Source organism: Chaetura pelagica, unplaced genomic scaffold (assembly GCF_000747805.2).
Source record: "Chaetura pelagica isolate M959 unplaced genomic scaffold, ChaPel_1.0 scaffold79, whole genome shotgun sequence".
Taxonomy (NCBI): Eukaryota; Metazoa; Chordata; class Aves; order Apodiformes; family Apodidae; genus Chaetura; species Chaetura pelagica.
Window position 1 is genome coordinate 2,285,100 of NW_009969339.1, and position 19,470 is coordinate 2,304,569.

The window sequence follows — 19,470 nt, forward strand, 5'->3', positions numbered from 1 at the left end:
AGACCTGCTGTCCCAAAATGACAAAGTCACTACAGAAAGGGTAAGCACAGGTCAAGACAGTCAAAAAAATCACAAGCTTTGTGTGGCCATGCCAGTTCCTCTGGAGGAAAACACTCAGGCATTTTCACAAGCCTACCAAGACCCAGTTAAACACTCTGTTGCCAAGTCTTGGACACTTACCTTTCAGCTGAACCTGCTTCTAACTCCAGTTTGGACACAGAAAATGCTTCTGCAAACCATCTCCAAAGTGGTGTGTGTTTAACCTGTGGGGCAGATTTAACTCTGGATGACAGTCAGAGAAGCATGGCTCAGGCATCCCTAGCAAACAACTATAATTACACCACTTTGGCTGACTATTTTTCTATGTGGCCACATAACTAATGAAAGCAAAAGGGGACTGTGAGGCAATACTTGGCAGTTCTTAGGCTAAAGATGGAAGAGGAAGGCTGTAGCCTTGGGACCCTGGTGTCCAGGAACATCTGGGATATACAAGAGGCAGTAGATTTGGGAACCAAAAGATAGTGGAAGCAGAAATTTCTGCCTAGGCCCCTCACTGAAGGAATCTGTGCTCAGGGGTGTCTCAGACTGTCTGGGAAATAAGCAGAGTGGGTTTTTAACAATGCCGGGATGCAGTCTCCAAAATCGCATCTTGCAGGAAAGCTTGAAAAGAAGGTCCACGGCAGGGATGGGACAGAGGTGTTTCTTCCTGATCTGTCCCTCAGACCACTTCTCCAGCCAAAGGCAGCAAGATCACTGCCTCTTGTGTAGGATAAGGATAAGAACAGGCACCAAGTCATGTAGTATCAGCTTCTGAGATGCCACCAGAGGGCAAAGGGATGGTCACATCTGTGTGAGCACATTCTCAGAGGTCCAGCCAGATTCCCTTCTCCAATGCAGCAACAAGGAGCATGCTAGGGCACAGCCAGTGCCTGGGTTAGAGAAGAGAGCCAGAAGGGAAGCAGGGACTCTCCTGGGGAGCTTTCTTACTCAGAAGAGGCATTTGTCAGCACATTGGCCCAAACTCTTTGCAACAGGTCACTAAAATGCTACAGCAAACAGCAGCTGATGGCTCCAGAATGAGTCTATTGCTGGTCAAACAGCCAGTGCAGCTAAGCAAACAGACTGCCAGGGCAGGGGCTGTGTTTGCACTCACTGTTTGCTCTCCTCTAAGCACCTAATGGGATATTGCATTTGTCCAAAGAAGGGTGAAAAAAAAAAAAAAAAAAAAAAAAGAGAAAGAGAGAGAGAAATGGCTTCCTGTTGATCTCTTTCCAGCTTCTTTTCTCAGTTTCATGCATTGGCCAACCTGCCATTTTAGTAAAACAGATTTATCACTTATTAGATAAATTGGTAACTGTTTGCTCTAGAATGATTTTTAATAGTCCCTTCTTAAATAATGCCTCTGGCGTCACACTACATCCCCCCTGGCTTCAGTTATCTCAAAGGTTTTTTCTCCTCTTAGAAGAATGGATATTTTATTGACATGTAAAAGGGTTACATAGCAGGAGGAAATGAATTATACAAAATTTAAAAGTAGAAAATTAATAAAATGGCAGGCTTGGTAGATAAGGGAGGAATATAAATCTAATTTGACTGTAACTCGAGTGCTTCCTGTTTATGAAGTAATAACTGCACCCTGGACTAAACTAGTGTTAACCCAGGACATGGCTGTTATTTTGTCAAATTTGGCCAGCTCTAACAATTAACAAATGGTGGCTCAGATTTCAGCTTTGGGGTGGTGATTATTTTGATGCCTGGTGGGAAATAAGGCTGTGATCTCCTAAAAGGGGACCTTTGTGAGGTGCTTTCTCTGAAAAGACCACAGGGAGGGCTCTGGCATGGGTCAGGCAAGATGGCAGAGCTATGTCCTGAGGGCTGTGCAGTGTTGTAGCCCTGTGGGAGTAGTCTTTGCTTTTAATTTCTTACTTTGTGTCCTCATTGAGTCCCATTCCCCCCCCCTTTAACTGTTTACCCGGCCAAAAATCGTCTGGAGAAAACACCAAGTGCTTTTCCTCTCTCCCCATGGGGAGAGGGAAATGGAGAGGAGGGAGAAATGGACTCTTCCTTTCCATAGCATGCAGTGTTTTTGAGAAGAAATCCCATTGAACAAGACAAGCACACAGCTGGTTTCTAGCAATAACAATTCAGTCTAATTCCAATGTGAAGAGGGAAGCAGTATCCCTTCCTCTGCCTCTGGGACAAAGGTTTCTGGGCTGGGAATGTAAATGTTTCAGTCAGAGCCCAAAGACATCTGTGGCACAAGCACAGCACTTTGTTTCAGATCCTGCAAGTGCCCTTGTTCCAAATAGGTAATTATATAATGGCTTCTGTCTTTTCCCATTGCCAAAAGGGTTCAGGAGAAAATGCCGTAACACCCTGCATCACCTGCCTGCGCAGTCCCTCCTGCCATCATCTCATCTGGGTGGGGCTCTCTGGCTTGATGTCATTCAGCCCAGCGCTGCTCTTATCAGTGCAGCAAAAATACTCCGCCCCAATACAGTAAAATCCTCCCCCCTGGGGTTTTGTGAGCCATGGTCAGGCTGGGGGCTCTCCCATGGGAGGTGCTCCCCTACCCCTCTCCCCTGCCACCTCCAGGGCTTTCCTACTGCTTCACCCTGCCCTGCCGTGTCAGGAGGAGCTGGCGCTGCACGCAACCCCACTCAGATACAGAGGGGAACAACACAGCTCAGAGCAAGGCTGCTCTTCCTGGATGATATGCAATGGTTGCCTTTACATCTCCCCTTCGTGTTTGTTAATTCTTTTTCTTTTTTTTTTCCCTACCCTCCCACCTCAAAGATGATTGTCATCTTCTTCTGCTCCATTTCTCAGCAGTTCCTGAATAGGAAGAGCACAACCCTCACTGTAGGAAAAGGGAGGAGGACTATGGATATTTGGGGTTCAGCAAAAGGAAAAGCAAAGACCAGGTTTTTTTGTTGTTTTGCTTTTTTTTTTTTTTCTTATTCAGGTATCTAGAAATGGTCACAGGTCAAACTAGTTGCACTTTTACCTTCCCCACAACCTGTCCAGTTCTCAAGAGCTTTTCTGCACCTGGATGGGGCTGTATCTCTGGCTTCTGTTACAACTGGTGCTTACAAAAAGCTGTCTGTACAGAATAAGACAGTTTAGAAACAAGCTTGTCCTCTGTTCTCTAGTGAAGATGGCTCCTGCCCTCTCATGGTTGAAAGGCAGATATGTAAAGCCACTTGTTTGTTCTTTGCAAAGAAACACCAAATACCATTGCAGGCGTTTCCTTCAGCCGGCTCCACATAGTCTGGCATCACCTTCCTTTGACACACACATGCTGACGCAACTAAGAAGCTCTTCTAGGGCAGAGACCTAGCAATTGTCCTGATCATGTAGACACTTAGCAAAGCAGGCTTGCAATCCCCAACTGTGGCCTCAAAGTGTTAGCAAAGTACAAAGTGTAGGTAGTGGGTCAAGAAAGTCACTCGCTCACTCTTTTCACACCATGTTGGTCTTTTTTCCACCAATTAACCCACCCTTCCTGCATCTGTTCTACTTTAGGGAACAAGAATTGCACAGGTTCCTCTGATGCAGCAAGCAGGTTTTTGCCAATAAACTGAAGACTAGGTTGATAATATTAATGAGTTGTTCACTACCTACAAGTAGGTTCATGCTACCTACTTGTTCAGTTTTACTCTCTCAAAACAATGAGCTTTTGCAGAGATGCAACTGTATCATTACAGGTGCCACTGTTTTGGTGCTTTGTTTTGTTTTGTTTTTTAAATAAGATACAGAGCATTTCTAATAACTGAATATGAATCTATGAAAAGCCAGTTTCTCATAAAATCTCCAGGTTACAGGCCACTGCCCTCTCACTTCCAAGTGCAACTCCAGTTTAACACCCAACCAGATGTACCACACGTACCCATAGCATTACACTCACACAAATCTCCCCAAGAATCACAGGCTCCCCCAGAAATATCCTTTTTCTTCAGAACTTGCTTCCAGCCAGGAGACCTATACTGCTCCTCAAAAAGACAAAAAAAAACCCAAACAAACTGGAGGAGGGTAAAGTGAAATACCAGGGAATTGCAGCCTAGAGGTGGCAGGCAACCAGCTCTCTTGTTGATTCCCTACCATTGGTTTATATTTCCTGACCACCTGAGACCCTGACCCTAACCCACCTGTTTTCATCCATCTCAACATGGGAAACAGCAGCTCCAATGTTTGAATGCAGTAATATCCCTTAAGAGATCAATTTTTTTTCTGAAACACGGTAAAACCCAAGATCATTAGCAAGAGCCATATGGGCAAAGGTCTAGCTGTCTCCTTGGTGCCAGGTTTACCAGGGCTTGTGCACAAGGAAAGAGAAAGGGGTTGATTCGCCCTGGGCTGGGTTGTTGTAGGGAACTTCTCTCTTTAAATCACACAATTCCTGCTCTGCCTCAGCTCCGTCTGTGTGGGTTTTAACTGATATTGTGCTGTTCAGGCATAGAGATGACTTCTGCTCACAAAGTCTTGCTGTTCTTTTTTTGCTCTTGTCACTTTTTCATGGCATTTTGGCAATCAAGGTCAAAGTTGAGAACCAGCACGACTTCCGGGACATGGCCAGCATAGTAGCCATGGCAAAAACCTACGCCACCGCTGAGCCCTTCATTGACTCCAAGTACGACATCCGAATCCAGAAAATTGGCAGCAACTACAAGGCTTACATGTGAGTGTGTGGCTAGGATGGAGTGAGACTTGGAGGGGGAGACAGTGCTGTGGATGTGATTCAGTCAGTGTCTGCTCTGGGCAGCAGTAAGAATTTCCTTGAAAAATAGCCCTGCTGTTTTCCTCCCACCTCTGAACCCAGATCCCTCATCCACCGATTATCTTCTCCTTTAGTCAAAATCAGCTCATTGTTTCTGGAAGGTAAATCTTTCTCTACCTGTTTCTGAGATTCACTTAGCTCCCACAATAACAACTGTGCTCTGCCATCACCTATCACTTCTCCCTCCTGCTGTGGAAATGCTCAACTATCCCAGCAAAATCCTTCAGCTCCCAGTACACTGTAGTGACAGCTGAACCCACCACCTTCTCACCTGGGGGAAAAAATAAAAAAAACTGAGCCAGATGCAACTCATGGAATCCTACAGTGGCCAACCCATACCAACATCACATCATCTCCCCAGCTGGATATCATGGCACGGCAATCATACAAGGACATGAGGAGCACACAGCACTAAGTACAAATGGCCTCAGTCTGGCCAACATGCAGGATTTCTATAAGCATTTTGCATGTATGCTCCTTGAAGCCTAGGAGCTTCAAAGGAGGGACAGAAGGAAAGACATTTTTGTGGGTGCCCCAAAGCTCCTCCCTGCCCTGTGGGGTAGAGAGAGAGGTGGCATGAAAACAACACTCAATGGTGGTATGTTTCAAATTATTTGAAAGCATTCAGCCAAACTTAAGTAGTCATCAAGCTCAATTAAAATTGTAACAACATGAGTCAGTAAGACACCTGTTTCTTACTGCAAAGCAGTAGATGAGAAAAGCCAAACACCACAGCTTCTCCAGAAGCTCCTTCTCCAGCCACAAAATTCTGGACAAGGAGACAGCTCCAGCAGTACATTCTTCAGGTCACCAGCTAAATTTCATATGTTACGTAACAACTGCAACACTGAGTTCTGGGTCCATGTTGACAAACCCCCAGGCTATAGTTCTGGTGAAATGTAGTTAAATAAGATAATCAAATGTACATGATCACATATTTTTCAGCTATAGCTGCCTAAAATTCCCAGTTGGATTCCTAGCACAGAGGTATTTAAGTAAACTAGATAATGACTGAGTCACACTTCATGGGAAGGAGCTGTGGGACACTCAGTTACTTCATGTGAACTCAATGGGAGAAAATTTGTTTTTAATCTGATCAGGTCAACAATAGCACAGTTGCCTAATACTACATTAACAGCTCAGGGAGTCTGGATCAAATTGGCCAAAGGAAGGAAGGTTTAAAATATCAATTAAAATTCCCTATTCTTGCCAATGTACCCAGCCTTGGCTCCAGAACCTGCTCCCAGCCTGCGTCTAAGTGAAACAAAGGCCCAGTTAGCCTGACCATATCCTCTCCCTGTTTATTATTCACACTCACTATAATACCAGATGATTAGGCAAAGAAAGCAGTCACACTAAGAGCTAATCCCACTTGGGAATCTAGCTGCGCAAACAATTGTTTGCTAAATGAAAAATGTTTTCACATGAAAACAGCCATGAATGGGAAACACCTTCATAAGAAATGAAGCTTATTAGCAAAGAAAACAAACAGCAAAATTAACCCAGTGACTTGCTAACACAGAAGGTTGACTTATATTGAGAGAGCCCTTTATGGATGTGAGCTTGGGACAGTGGGATAGTCAGTCCCATCAGGGGCTATTCCTTCTCTCCCAGCATCAGACAGAATAGAAGGTTATTTCTTTGATATTATTAAGTCCCTACTGTTTCCAAAGACAGAGGTAAAATCACCCAAAATATCAGAGCTCTCACTAGTGTCTCAAGTAGAAGATTCAAAATCATTAGTCATGCTAGCAAATCTGAGCCATAACAGCAATTAGCAGAAGCGTCATACTATGTGAATTGCTTTCATCTGTGAGCCATGGAATCTACCCAGTATTTTTATACCTTCACCCACACATACAGACTTTAAAAGCCCCCTTACTTCTGAGAGAAGACTGTGTTCCAAAATTCTCCAAAATATGTTTATTTTGCAGCAAGCATCTGCCCAAGGGAGGATGCTGCAGGATGACTCATGCATTCCTCCCTGCCCCAGATGCTCAATGCACTTCCTTCCAGCCCATGACCCAAGGCTTGAGTTCAGTTTCCCATTGACTTCAGTGCAGTGACTCCAGATTTACACTACTAACCAACACCTACTTAGCCCACGGCTTGGGCCAGTCTCAAAACAGCCGATAAGCAGCATGTGATACATGCCTAAAATTCCACTAAATGCATTTCACTGTCATTGTAATACTGGTGAAGAGAAAACACAAACAATGCTCACGTGGCAAGGCAAATTGGGGCAGAAATTATACTTCCATCCTCATCCCAACTAAGGGCAATCAGAGGCATCAGTTCCAGGTAAGATTCATGAAATGTTCACTTCCCATGAAGGCAGCAGCTGCTGACTTTCAGGGATAGGATATTCCTTGCCATTGGCCCTTAATAAGAGGCTAATATTCTTTCCTTTCTAGTTCTATGAGTGTGACTTCTGATTTTGTCACCTCAAATATGGTTCAATATGCTCTGCAGGGGCTACAACTCCAACTGTGTGCAAACTACAGCTACTTTTAGACTTAGATGGCCCAGTTGGAGATGGTGAGTATAAGATGCCAACAGCCCGTGATCTGCTCATCTATTCACTTACCCTAAGAAAAGCTGAAGGTGTTTTGGTCACAAATCTGCTTGGTATACTGATCTCTAACACCTTGAGACCCTTTGCTTTAAGATGCTGACCATACAGTGATGCAGCCCCCTGATATTTAGGATTGTTGGAAACACTTTGAGTCCTGAGAGAAATGGAGTTTGAGGCAGGGCACCCTTAGGGAAAGATCTTTCTTTTTGGCCTCCTTTTCCACATCAGGTTGGACACAAGAAGTTAAAGAAGAAGAATTTGGTGGCACACTTGACACCTGAACTGTTCAGACATGCTTGGAAAATAATTATCTTGACAGAGGCTGTATTGTAGAAATTCAGTGACTGGTCTGGAGGGCTTCAAACAAAGCTTTTCCATTTAAAAACAGAGAAGTTCCCTTTTAAAAAGGAAAGTTATGGACACAGCTGAGAGAAATATTTTACATCTTATGCCCAGTATTGGCTGGAAATAGGTAGGTATAAACAAGTCAAATCAATCAGTCAAAATAACCAGAGCAGAGTTCTTATTTTGGGAGCTTTCCCACACCAAATTTCCTTGAAAAACTGAATAGCTGTGTTTTTATTTGCTTAGGGATGACACAGCTACTTACAATTTGTATGCCAGGTACATTTTCTAAACCCTGATATCCAATCATCTTGTCACTAATCAGACTCCAGGAGTTCTCATCAGTAGTAATGGGATTTTGGATGCCATCTGCCACAGCAGGGCAATTTTTTGAACCTAAATATTAAAAAAGAGTAGCTCTTCCCAGAGTAGCTGAAAAACATAATTCTAAGAATCCCATGTTAAAAAAAAAAAAAAGAAAGAGAGGCTGCTGGTTGAACACTGACCTTACATGTCATCAAAGAGCTCACAACAGTCAAAGCCTGAGGAGAAAAATCATACCTTTGCTTAGAAAGTAGAGGGCAGGAAGACAGACAGTGGATGAAGGGAACAAATGACAGGAGTCAGCTGTATGGAAACACAGTTATTCAACACAATAATCCTGTTCCTTTGGCCCCACTCCTAGTCTTTTAACTATGGGCTGCAAAGACCATTTAAATTGTACAGCAACTATACATAGCACTTTAGAAGAGAAATGGGAAAAGGACACCAGGCAGTCCCTTATCAGAGTTAAGGGGAAACTCAGGTAGCCAACTATAATGATCCAGGTTTACAGTCTAGCAGGACAACAGTATTACCACCACTACACATAGTTTTGCAAGTTCAGAGTCTCTTTTTCATGTGGAAAAGGTGAGAGAACTGGCACAGAGAGTTCCCAAAACCTCATGTTGAAGTGCTAGATCATAGTTCATACCCCCCTCCTAAATCTCTACCTTAATCTCCTTCAGTGTGGAGATGCTCCCTGGATGTATCCTGTCTGCATGTTGATATGTCCTAGCTTCTACACTATGCCAGGGTTATCTGTGCAATGTTGTTGCAACAAGCTGTCCAATGTTTGCCCTGTGCCTAAAGTCAAGAAAAGGAATTCTTTTCACTCCTTGAGGGATAATGATGAAACCCAGCATTTGCCAGAAACAGTATCTTTTCTGAAAATTCACCATCAGTTGCAGCTAACAAGACTCCAACCATTTCACAATTATAAATTCTCCAAGTCCAGATACAGTGAGCCACAGGTAGGTCAATGAAAAGTCAGTGAAAGGAGAGTATAATCATATTTTCTATTAAACCAGTACAATTGGAGTCAAAGTTAGGGAGACCCACAGTGTCATAGCTGATATTTGTGAAGCTGCTCAGGCAGATATTTATCTGGAGATTTGCTCTTCCACAGATGGAGGATGCCAAACACAAGGGTGATTATCCCAGAGATCTCCTACAGACATTTCAGCTCTCCTGAGATGGATATATAAAGAAAGAAAGTACTGACAGAGTTTGATGTGTGCTCAAGATTCCTTAGAGGTTTCCCTGTCTAACTCCTCATTCAGTCGTTCCGGAATCTGAACAACATATCCTGTATGGCTTGTTGTTGAGGCAGGATTTAGAAAGGCTTCTGTGAGGAAAAACCTCACCTCATCACCTCCTGTACAAGCACTAAGTCAAGAATGGGAACTGTAGTATGAGGGAGGATGGGGCAGGAGTATATTTTCATGTTCAGGTTATGCTTTTGGTTTGTTTTCCTAGGAGGACGTCCATCTCTGGAAACTGGAAGGCAAACACAGGTTCTGCGATGCTAGAACAGATTGCAATGACAGAGAGGTAAGGAAGAGGGTTTCAAGACAGTATTAGCTATTCTTGGGTTAGAAGGGAGGAATTGTATTGCAGACTTTGGTTAACTGAGAGAACTGGTAAGTGAGGTCTCCTGGGAGGTTGGATAAAGAAGTTTAAAAGACCGAGTGTTTCCTTAAAAAAATACTAAGGGCACAAAGGCAAACTGTCCTATTTTTGAGAACAGACTGGAAGTACAGCTAGAGACCAACATTGCTAAATCATTAGATCTTCAGTGAATATAGCCACAGGAAACAAGACCAGCATACTAAGGTCAAGCACACAAGCACAAACATGTAGGGATAAAATCAGAAAGGTCACAGCACAAAACAAGAAGCAACAAGAAGTTATTCTAAGTGCATTACTAATGAGAGGCAGACACAGAAAAGTGTTTTTCTTCTGCTCAACAGAGGGAAAAATCTGTCATCTGAAGTGTTGAAAATGCTTTTTTCCAGTAGTCTCACAAAAGTGGACAGTGTTTTAGCTAAAGTCTCACTGCTGAACAGGACAGAAGAAATTGCCTTGTGCATCTTACAGACTCAAGTTTGCAGATGGTGTTTCAATATCACCAAATGACTGTGATAATTACCAATATTGCCACTGCATGACACTGTTGACTCATGGTAACTTTCACTTTGCTGTAATTCCCAAACTCTACTCTGCAGAACTGCTGTCAAGTAACTTGTTTTCCATCCTGTTTCTTTAAATAGATAATTTGTAGATTTCTAGAATCCACAGACTGTGTATAGGCACTCAACCCTAGGGAATATAAGATTTTTTTCAGATTATACCTCCAGTTTGTCAGTATCATTTTTAATCTGACTCTGCCCAGGTTTGGGCACCACATTTGAAGAATGAGAGCAATGAGCTGGAGAGAGCCCAAAGGACAATAAAGGGAGTGCTCAGAGAAGAAAACAAAATCAGCCTGTGAGAAAATAATGCATCAATTGTTTATATAGTTTTCCTCCTTTTCCAGTTAGCAGACTACTGATATTTTCCAGGAGAGGTGCACATTCATGCATAATTAATATATTACAGCAGTGCAGAGGTTCATTTTCTCTCACTAGCTGTATAGAGTGAAAGAAGTTGTCTACAATATGAACACCACTTCATCCTAAAAATGAAAAAACTTGAAGGGCACAAGTTCTTAAAATACATAAAAGGCTGCTAGCTGGGTATTACTCACTCTTTATATTACTAGTACAACACTGTAAGACATAATGGGCTTCAATTATAGCAGAAAAGGTTGGTTTGAACATTTCCTATATTTTCTAACAGTAAGGAGAGCATAGCACAGAAATAGATTGCCTGGAGGAGATGTGAAATCTCTGTCCTCTTTAGAACAGATTAGAGAAATGTCTCCTCTTTGGGGTTAAAAGAGTTGTGCAGATGATCATCTAAGGTCTCCTCTGCAGCTTTTTAGTTCTGTGAAGCAGGGAAACCAAGCCAAGCCCCAAATCAGATGATGCAGGTGACTCTCCAAGACCCTCAATAAGACTGCAGGAACTGGTTTTTATTATGCATCCTTGTTCATGACAGAGCTGAAGCTTCCTTCCAGCCTGCCATGCTGCACTTTGAAAGTTCATTTTATAGATGTAGCACAGCATTTCACCACTGTAGGCTTATCCAGCCATAAATGCAACAAATCCCACTGAAATGTGGAAGTCACCAGTGCATGCAACATGGCAGGAGTGTGCTGAAATGCTCTGATGAGTAGGATCAGCCTGAAGTACCTACTGTACTGAACACTAGCCCAAAGGATTGACATGTTCAGGTAATACTAGGCAAAATGGTAGTAAGTCCTCTGCAAATGCTACCCCTGATGCCTATGTGTAAATATGCTCTTCTGCTCCATAGCAGAAACCCCGGTGCTTCCCAGTGCTCACCTAGAGCCAGCAATGTCAAAGACATCTGGGTCTCTGGCATGGGCAGTAATTCCCTGAGCCTGGGTGCTGAACCCAGACACCTAGAGATGTCTCTCAGGAAGAGAGGTGGTTCCCATGATGGTGCCACTGGGTGTGGGGCCACAGCAGTGCTGGGGGCGGGGGCTGGCAGTGCCTCCTGCCTGGTTTATATGGGCAATAGTTTGCCTCCTTTTTACACTATTGATTCCTCCTCAGGTGCTTTCTTCCTCAGGGGGGCTGGGCTGAATGTGCTTGGTCTCCTTCTGAGGGATAAGAGTGCAGTGGTAGTCCTTTAAGCCATATTCTTTCTTCCTCCAGCAGACACTGTATTCACACAAGCTGATCATTATATTGTCAAACTATGGGGACTCTGGCTGGCTTCAAGGTTGTAAACTTGTCCTTTGGCCAGAACAGCTCTTTTCCCAGTCCCTGTAGGTCTGCAAAATGTCAGTGTTTTCACAAGACTGTGGCCTTCCCTCCCCTCCCCGCATCTTGTCATAGTCCTGCTTACAGGTCTGCTGTTTGGAGATTATTATTTTTATTGAAATGGTTGGGGCTGCAGTGCAGCTGCACAGGAAATAAAACCAGGCTGCCTCGTTCCTTCCTCATTTCCACAGAGAGAGAATGCAGTCCCCCCATAATATTCCTCTTGTCATTCTCTCTCCTCCTCTGAGGCCAGGATATCTAAGGAGGCACCAGCTCACATTCCCATCCTGGGATGGCTAGAGAAAAGGGCTGCAGTCTGTTGCTGTCCCTCTAACAAAGCAGTGCCTGGTCCTTGTGATGGGACCACCTGGCTAAGAGCAACAGCCAGGAGATAGAAGGGAAGCAAGAGACTGTAAAATGATGAAATTGAGAGAGTAAATTGTAAAAAGCAGGAGCCACTGGATTGCAGATCAGAGCAGGGACGGCTACTCCTTGCTAAATGCTGCACTCACTTTCTGATGCTAGTCCAGCCCCAATGTGCAGGTTATCTTATCAGGAGAAAGCTGCCTGCATAACAGAGGGCTTTTAGGCAAAGCCAATACAAACTCTAAGGGGCCAACACTACTGGGAGATTAAATGAGCTAAATATTTATAGCTTGGCTAAATGACAACCAACTGGAGATCTGATGTAAATACCAAGGAGAGAGCAAAAAAAAAAAAAAAAGAACAACAAATTTTAAGGTGGCTTTCAGGGCAGGAATGAAACAACTGAAATAAAAGGAAACTTTGTTGTTGTTGTTGTTCCATGTTCTGTGCCAGAGAGGGAGGCAATGACCCAGCAACGCACATGAACTCTGCCTTGCGATAAAAGAGCTACTGAATCTCTTTGTATTCCTATGGGCAATGGGATGGGTGGCTGTATTTGGTGGACTACCCAATGATAGCTAATTCTAGGTCATGCTTCTGTGGTTTCTGCAGGTACAGACTCTGGGCAGACGCCTGCGCAGAAATGTTTGGAGGTCTTGACATCTGCGCTGTCAAAGCTGTCCACAGCAAAGATGGAAAAGACTATATCATTGAGGTGAGAGCATGGGCAAACTGAATGCAGGTCTCCTTTGGGAAGTGCATCTGCAAACATGCTGCCTTAGAGTTCACGTGTTCCGATGTGCTCACTTAGCCCCTGTGTACATGGTCCAGCAGTCACTGCTCCTCCTTGCCCACCTGTATCCTCCAAGCTGTGACCCACTGGTATGCACAAAACTGATTTAGAGTCCCAGATAAAATGGCAAGTATGCAGCAAGGTGTCAGGGTTGAAGTGCTTTCATTTTTCAGTGTGGACTGTGAAATTGAGTGCCACAGGCTTCTTGGCCATCCCAGCTTTCTAGCTGATAGATCCCCACAGTGCAGAATCTTACCAGCATAGGACAAATTTGAAGCTACCTTCTTATCAAGCACATATCAAGCCTGCAAGTGTTTCTGGCAGCATCCAAAGTTTGGTGTCTCTCCGAGCACAATTGCCTCAGCATCATCCTTCCCAGGCTAAGCACTTGCAAGGCCAGCACATCTCTCAGCTGTAGTAGGGATCAACAGCATCATGAACAAACATCTTCATAGTCATTCCAACCAGAATTCAGGTGCCTAATGGTCCAGCAGGTGATTCAGCCCATTAAAATCTGTTTCTCTCCAAATGAACCTGTCATTCTTCAATCACTTTAAAGACAATATAAAAAATCCTAGCTGCACCTAATTTAAAAGAGTAAAATGAATGGTGAGAGTGTAGCAAAAAAAGGTCCATAAGTAGCAGGAACAATTTAATTTAAAAAACAGGTGTATTTTCTAAAATCTTTTGCCCAGAGACCATTTGCTACAATAACAGACCAGCAAGACAAAGCACCACGGAGTTACCATGGGCAGTGCAGACTACGGACTTCTGTGTTCAGAGCTGGACAGACAGTGGCATTGAGAGCTAAAGTTCGATGTGTTCCTTGCCAGGGCAGGAGGCAGATGTGGGAGTGAGGTAAATAGCACACTCAGGTCATCCTAACAGGGAACAGAAGGAAAAGCTGGCCAAAAAATCAAAGTGGAAACTTAAGAGACACTCTGGGGGAGAGAAAATCTGGCAAGTAAGCAAGTGCTTCTGTCATTCTGTGACTCAAGGAGGCACAGCATCTGACCTGCTGTAAACTCCACCAACACAGGCCAGCTGAGGAAGATGAGCAGGGCCAGCCTATGGCTTCATGCAGGGGTGCTGACACACTGGAAAACTATGTGTGGGAGAGCAGTCCCACCCGCTGAGAGCTGGGATTCTGATGAGAACCACATGAGCCCTCCAATGACTGCACATTCCTGCATTATGTATCTGCTCCCTGGGGAGCTGCGACCTGTCAAAGGCCATGTGATATAAGCACACTGCCAGCAACAAAACGCTGGTGAGCCTCTGTCTTTCCTGAAGGAATGGGGCCATGGCCCGTGGGTCTGGTCCCATATGCAATTCATTAGCACCTAGAGAAGCATCCCCCAGAGCTGGCTGTCACCTCGCCATGCACTTTTATATGTATATGCACATGCAGCTGAGAAAGGAAAGGCAAGAAAAAAGTCTTGCTAGAGAAGACTGAGACCATTTGGACTGTGTCCATACATGGTCAGACGTGAGATGTGGATTTCAAATCCTTGCATCTATTCTTGCATATAAGCCTACGAACGTGCACACATGGCTAATTCTGTGCTTAAGGGTTATATGCCTATGTCTGGGTATACCTCTGGGTATTCACATCTGTCCCTGTGTGTGACTGACTGGATGATAAGTATATCCATAGGCTAACAGCCTGCACACAGAGAAATGTACACTAATACTCCTCTCTCTGAGACCAAGGTAAAATGCAACTGACCTAATATGGTACAAATCAGAAGAAACCATCAACTTCAGATGGGTCATGCTGCATTAGCCCAGTGGAGAACCTGATTAAGCAGGCCTGATGTACCAACATCTAGCAGGCATTCAGATGCCAGGCTGATGGACGTTGTCAGGAAAGGAGTAGAGTAGTGAAATACAAAGAGCAGAACAAAGCCAAACAGGCACCTTTTCTGCTTTATGCAGATGTGAGGGAGATGCTGACAAGTAAGTAATTGCCTCCAGCCTACTTCCTGGGTCACTTTTAGTGGTCTGAAACTGATCCTTTATTTTGCTTTTTTCTTTTGATTGTGTGAGAAAAAAGTTAATTGACAGTGTGACAGTTGTATTTTTCTTGATGAGAAGGAACAGTGTGCTGTGACATTTTACAAGAAAGCATGCCTAAATGGGCTGAACAAATAAGGCAGTAATTAATTTTCACAGTGCAAAGCAGTTCTCTAGGAAAGATTCACAGAGCTAGTGATGGGCAGGTCTGTGAACTGAGATTTATCACAGTGGTTTGTTGCAAACAGAATCAGATTAAGACAGATGAGTTATCAGCAGAGCACAAGAGCAATCTTGCACCCATGGTATTTGCTGTTACCTGAACTTCACCTTCTTTTCTTTTCCCATAGCAAATAGCAGAATCTAGTACTTTTCTGTCTTTCACAGTACAAGCACACTTGAGCACCATTTTCATGGCTCATATTGAAAACTTTGAATAAATCCATATATTTCTTCAAAGTTTCATTCTATTAAAACATGGTAAAGTAAATGATAAATGCTGGTACTTCTTTTTCCTCTGCTTTAAAGAACTTTGTCACTTGAAGGGAACAGTCAGCAAGAATGGTCAGCACTTGATCAGAAGCCCAGAGCCTCAAAACACTGCAAGTCCAGTACCACTGCTAGCAGCCAGATTCTGAAAAGAGCTCAGCAGCATGTAGGATTTAATAATCTCCCCCCCACCCCTGTCTTTTTTGTTTGGTTGGTTTTGGTTTTTGGGGGGTTTTTTTGGTAATCTAACAATTTTCCACACCTCTGCTATGCTGACAAATATGGAGCAAGTGAAGGACAAGTAAAATGATCCATGTGATTCATTCTTCCTGCTGGATAAGCTAAGCCTTACCTGCTATACAGCTCAGCTGTGTTACTGGAAATGCTATTTGCTGCCCTGCAAGAAGCCCTGCCCATCTCTTCAGCACTTCCATATCATTTCTTTTGATACGTCTCATCATCTGCTTCCTTCCTTCCCTCCTTCCGTAAAAATCACCTAGCACTCCACAGTACATCAGAGCATGGAACAAGTCCAGCCTTCAGGCCTCAGCACCAGATAGGTGCAGGGGGAGGAGCGGGATGGGGTTTTCCTGAGTCTCTTCTCTCCCCAGCCACTTTCCTTGTGCACCTTATCAGGCAACAGCAGCTGCATCAGGAGCAGCCACTGACCTAGGGCAGTTACAAAGGCTGGGTCCATGTGCACCAATGTCTTCTTGTCTTGCCCCGCTGTTGTGATCTCCCCAGGAAGAGTTGAGCACAGTCTGTCTGTGATTCACATATTCGTCTCAGCCATTTGACTTATTTCAGCATTAGCATTTGTATCTGCCCTGTTACGGAGCAATTCCCCTTTCCCAGAGGACAGACAAGGTGACATCTCACGCTCCTTTCCAGTTCAGTGGCAATCAGCTGTGTCGTTCTGCTCTCAGAACTCACTGCCTTATTCAAAGGCCTTCCATTATACATGTGATTGTGCATTCCCTTATTGGCAGCCTCCTACAGTTCATGTAGCCAAATGCTACAGGTGGAACCTGCTCCAGGGTTCATTCCCCCGGTGCCTTTCATAAAGCAGCATCTTCCCCTTCCTCTCCAGCCATTGCTGCCAGAGAAAGAGGAGAAAGCAGTCCTTAAGATCCTTAACGAGGAGTCTGGGGTGTTTTGACCAGGGCTTTATCCCTGTTAGTGCCAGGGACGATCCAGGAGCTTTGCTTGGCTGGCCGGGCTCTGCGCAGAGCAACAGCATCATCTCGTGGCCAGAGAGATCCCTCGCACGGTGCCTCTGCAGGGAGCTGGCACCTCTTTCCTCACGAGTGAGCTGGAATTGCCAAAAGAAACGGGAAAGGTTTAAAGGTGGGAGCGGAAGGGAAGCTCCGCAGGAACCTGCTGGAGGGCCCCGAGAAGCTCCTGGCCAGTGAGACACGAGCGGGAAATGGCTGTTCCCCAACACTGCGGGAGAAGAGCTCCCTTCCTCACCTCGGATTTTAACAGAGAAACAGACAGCAGAATGAAAAGCCACTTTGTGTACTTAGCTGAGCACTGCCACCTCATTTTCTAACCTCCTTCTTTGCCCCCTGGGTCGAGCAGGCCATCGGTACAAACACCAACTCTTCATGCGAACCCCAGTTAAACCTTCTTCCTTAGGAGGTTCTCTAGCCTTAATATGAGTCACCTACAGAAATGAGTCCAAATTAATATTCTGCAAGAATAGAAACTCAGTGAACTCACTTCACTGATTTCACCCCACTTTAAATCTAAAAACAAAAGAAAAGAGTGAAAAACTTTCCACTTCACTTCATGAGTGGACTCCTGCAGCCTCCCCGGGGTGGAGTGCACTTCGATTGTTATCTGAGAGTGAGTCAGTGCCTTTCTTGAGCAATGCAACCTTCAACTCTGCATTTCCAGGGTTTTTAATGTTTGGTTTAAAAATAAAAGCAAAATAAAACAAACTCTTGCAACCCTGGTATTTTGGTACAATTATATTTACTCCAGCTGAATCTTAACTTCATCATAGTGCAACTCTTCCTGTGGGATTTGGTTAATGTTTGCAAAGCACTTGATTTATGATGAACTGTTGAAAATTATGTTTAGGGCTGCTAAACAGCTGAGGGTCTGCTGTGTTTTCATTATTATTGTTGTTGTCAGACCATTTCTTACCAGAAAGACCCTTTGACAATTGTCCTTGCCCCATCCCCACAGTCCCACTTTCCAGCTCACCCCAGCACAGTTGTACTACTTGTTTGTCATCTTGCAACAGTATCAAGAAGACAAGCAGAAATTAAGTTTACTTTCCTGCATCGGTTGATGTTGTTTTGGTGACATCCTATTCATTACACATCTGTGGTGTTTATTTCCCCTCTTAGGGTGCAGTGCTTTGTGTTGATTAATCCCAAATGTTTCCTGGTTTCCTCCAGTCCCTGTTGCTCTCATCTCCTCAGGCTTTAGTGCATGTTGTTTCCCTTCTCCTGTGGCCTTTTCTGCTACAGTATCACCCTTAAATACTGTAGGACAATGCCAGAAAGACCTCATCTATCAGAAGCATCTCCTCAGGACATGTGAAGAAGAAAGTCTGTGTTTAGTTGCAGCTGATTTAGAAAGTCTCCAGTAACCAGAAGTCTTGGCTTGGCTTCCAAGTTGTGAAGGGGAGGAAGATGGAGAATTGGGGCAAGTACATGTCATTAAAAAAAAACAAAACCAAACCAACAAAAAAAAACACTAAAAAACTAAACAAAATCCCACGCCTAGGAAAACAAAGCATGTTTCAGCATGGAAGGGAGTGGTGGCTTTAGGTGTTGGCATGGATGTGGAGAGACAAAACAGGTTAATGTGAGAGGTGAGTTGAACAGGCATCTGCCACCAGGAAACCTTCTTACTAACTGTTGGTTTTCCCTCCTGTGGCAGGTGATGGACAGCTCGATGCCCCTGATTGGGGAGCATGTGGAAGAGGACAGACAACTGATAGCTGATCTGGTTGTTTCCAAAATGACTCAGCTTGCCAGCACTGCAGGATCCACACCGTCACCACTGAGGCCTTGGGTATGAATGGAGACCTTATGGACAAGTTGTTTTCCTGAACTTTTGTTTTCTCTCTCTCCTCCCTGCGGGTATCAGGCAGCCAGACAACTCAGAGAGTTGAACAGTTCTATATGGGAGTATATTGGATAGATTGACTCCTGCCCTTCCAAAGAAGTCTCTTATAGACACTTTGAAGTGGGTGACCCTAAGGGTGCACCTCTCTCTCCCTTCCCCTCCTTCCATATAACTGTGACATCACACCAGTAGTGGGGCTTGCTAAATTCATAGAGTCATATTGAAAACAGACATTTTTAGAGGTTCTTGTAATGCCCAACTTCATCTCCATCTAACACCATGCCGCAGGATAGATTTCATGCCAGTTTTTGCATCCCTGATGAAAAACCTCTTCTTCCCAGAACAGAAAGTGGAAATCTCCACCAATAGTTGTTCCTTACTGCAGCCTGTCTTCTCTGGAGTTACCCTTCATCCCCTTCATCAGTAGGAGGCTTGACTAATGCTCAGTTCATATAAGAATCTGTTATTTTTTGCATTTAAACTGACCCCTTAATGCTCTTAATGTACATTTGAGCATCAAATGCATCTAATCTTGTTGCCACATTTCCCAGTGGCAATTCTGTATAACTGAAACACACCAGAACATAATCTGTCTCCAGATGTATGTATGTGCTGCACCTCTTTCAGTATCTAGCAGAAAGCCAAGCACAAAGATTTGAGGACAACAAATCTGTACAAAAGAAAGTACTGGAAAGTAAACAGGCTGAGGGATAATACTGACTGCAATGCACTGGAACAGTTTCCATTTCCACTTGAGACAAAAAATGGGAGAAAGCTCTTAGTGGCTCTCTGCCTTTGTCATATGACAGCCCAT

At 44.1% G+C, this 19,470-nt stretch overlaps 1 protein-coding gene across 2 annotated transcripts in view; it reads left to right on the forward strand.

The window, feature by feature from the left end:
- The window catches only part of SYN3 (synapsin III), a 179,259-nt gene that overhangs the window by 152,036 nt on the left and 7,753 nt on the right, over window positions 1-19,470 (forward strand). For both annotated transcript variants that reach the window (XM_010005780.1, XM_010005779.1), the window contains 4 exons: window positions 4,536-4,678; window positions 9,495-9,569; window positions 12,887-12,989; window positions 18,468-18,602. In XM_010005780.1, coding sequence (XP_010004082.1) covers window positions 4,536-4,678; window positions 9,495-9,569; window positions 12,887-12,989; window positions 18,468-18,602 — 456 coding nt within the window. The remainder of the gene's footprint in view (window positions 1-4,535; window positions 4,679-9,494; window positions 9,570-12,886; window positions 12,990-18,467; window positions 18,603-19,470) is intronic.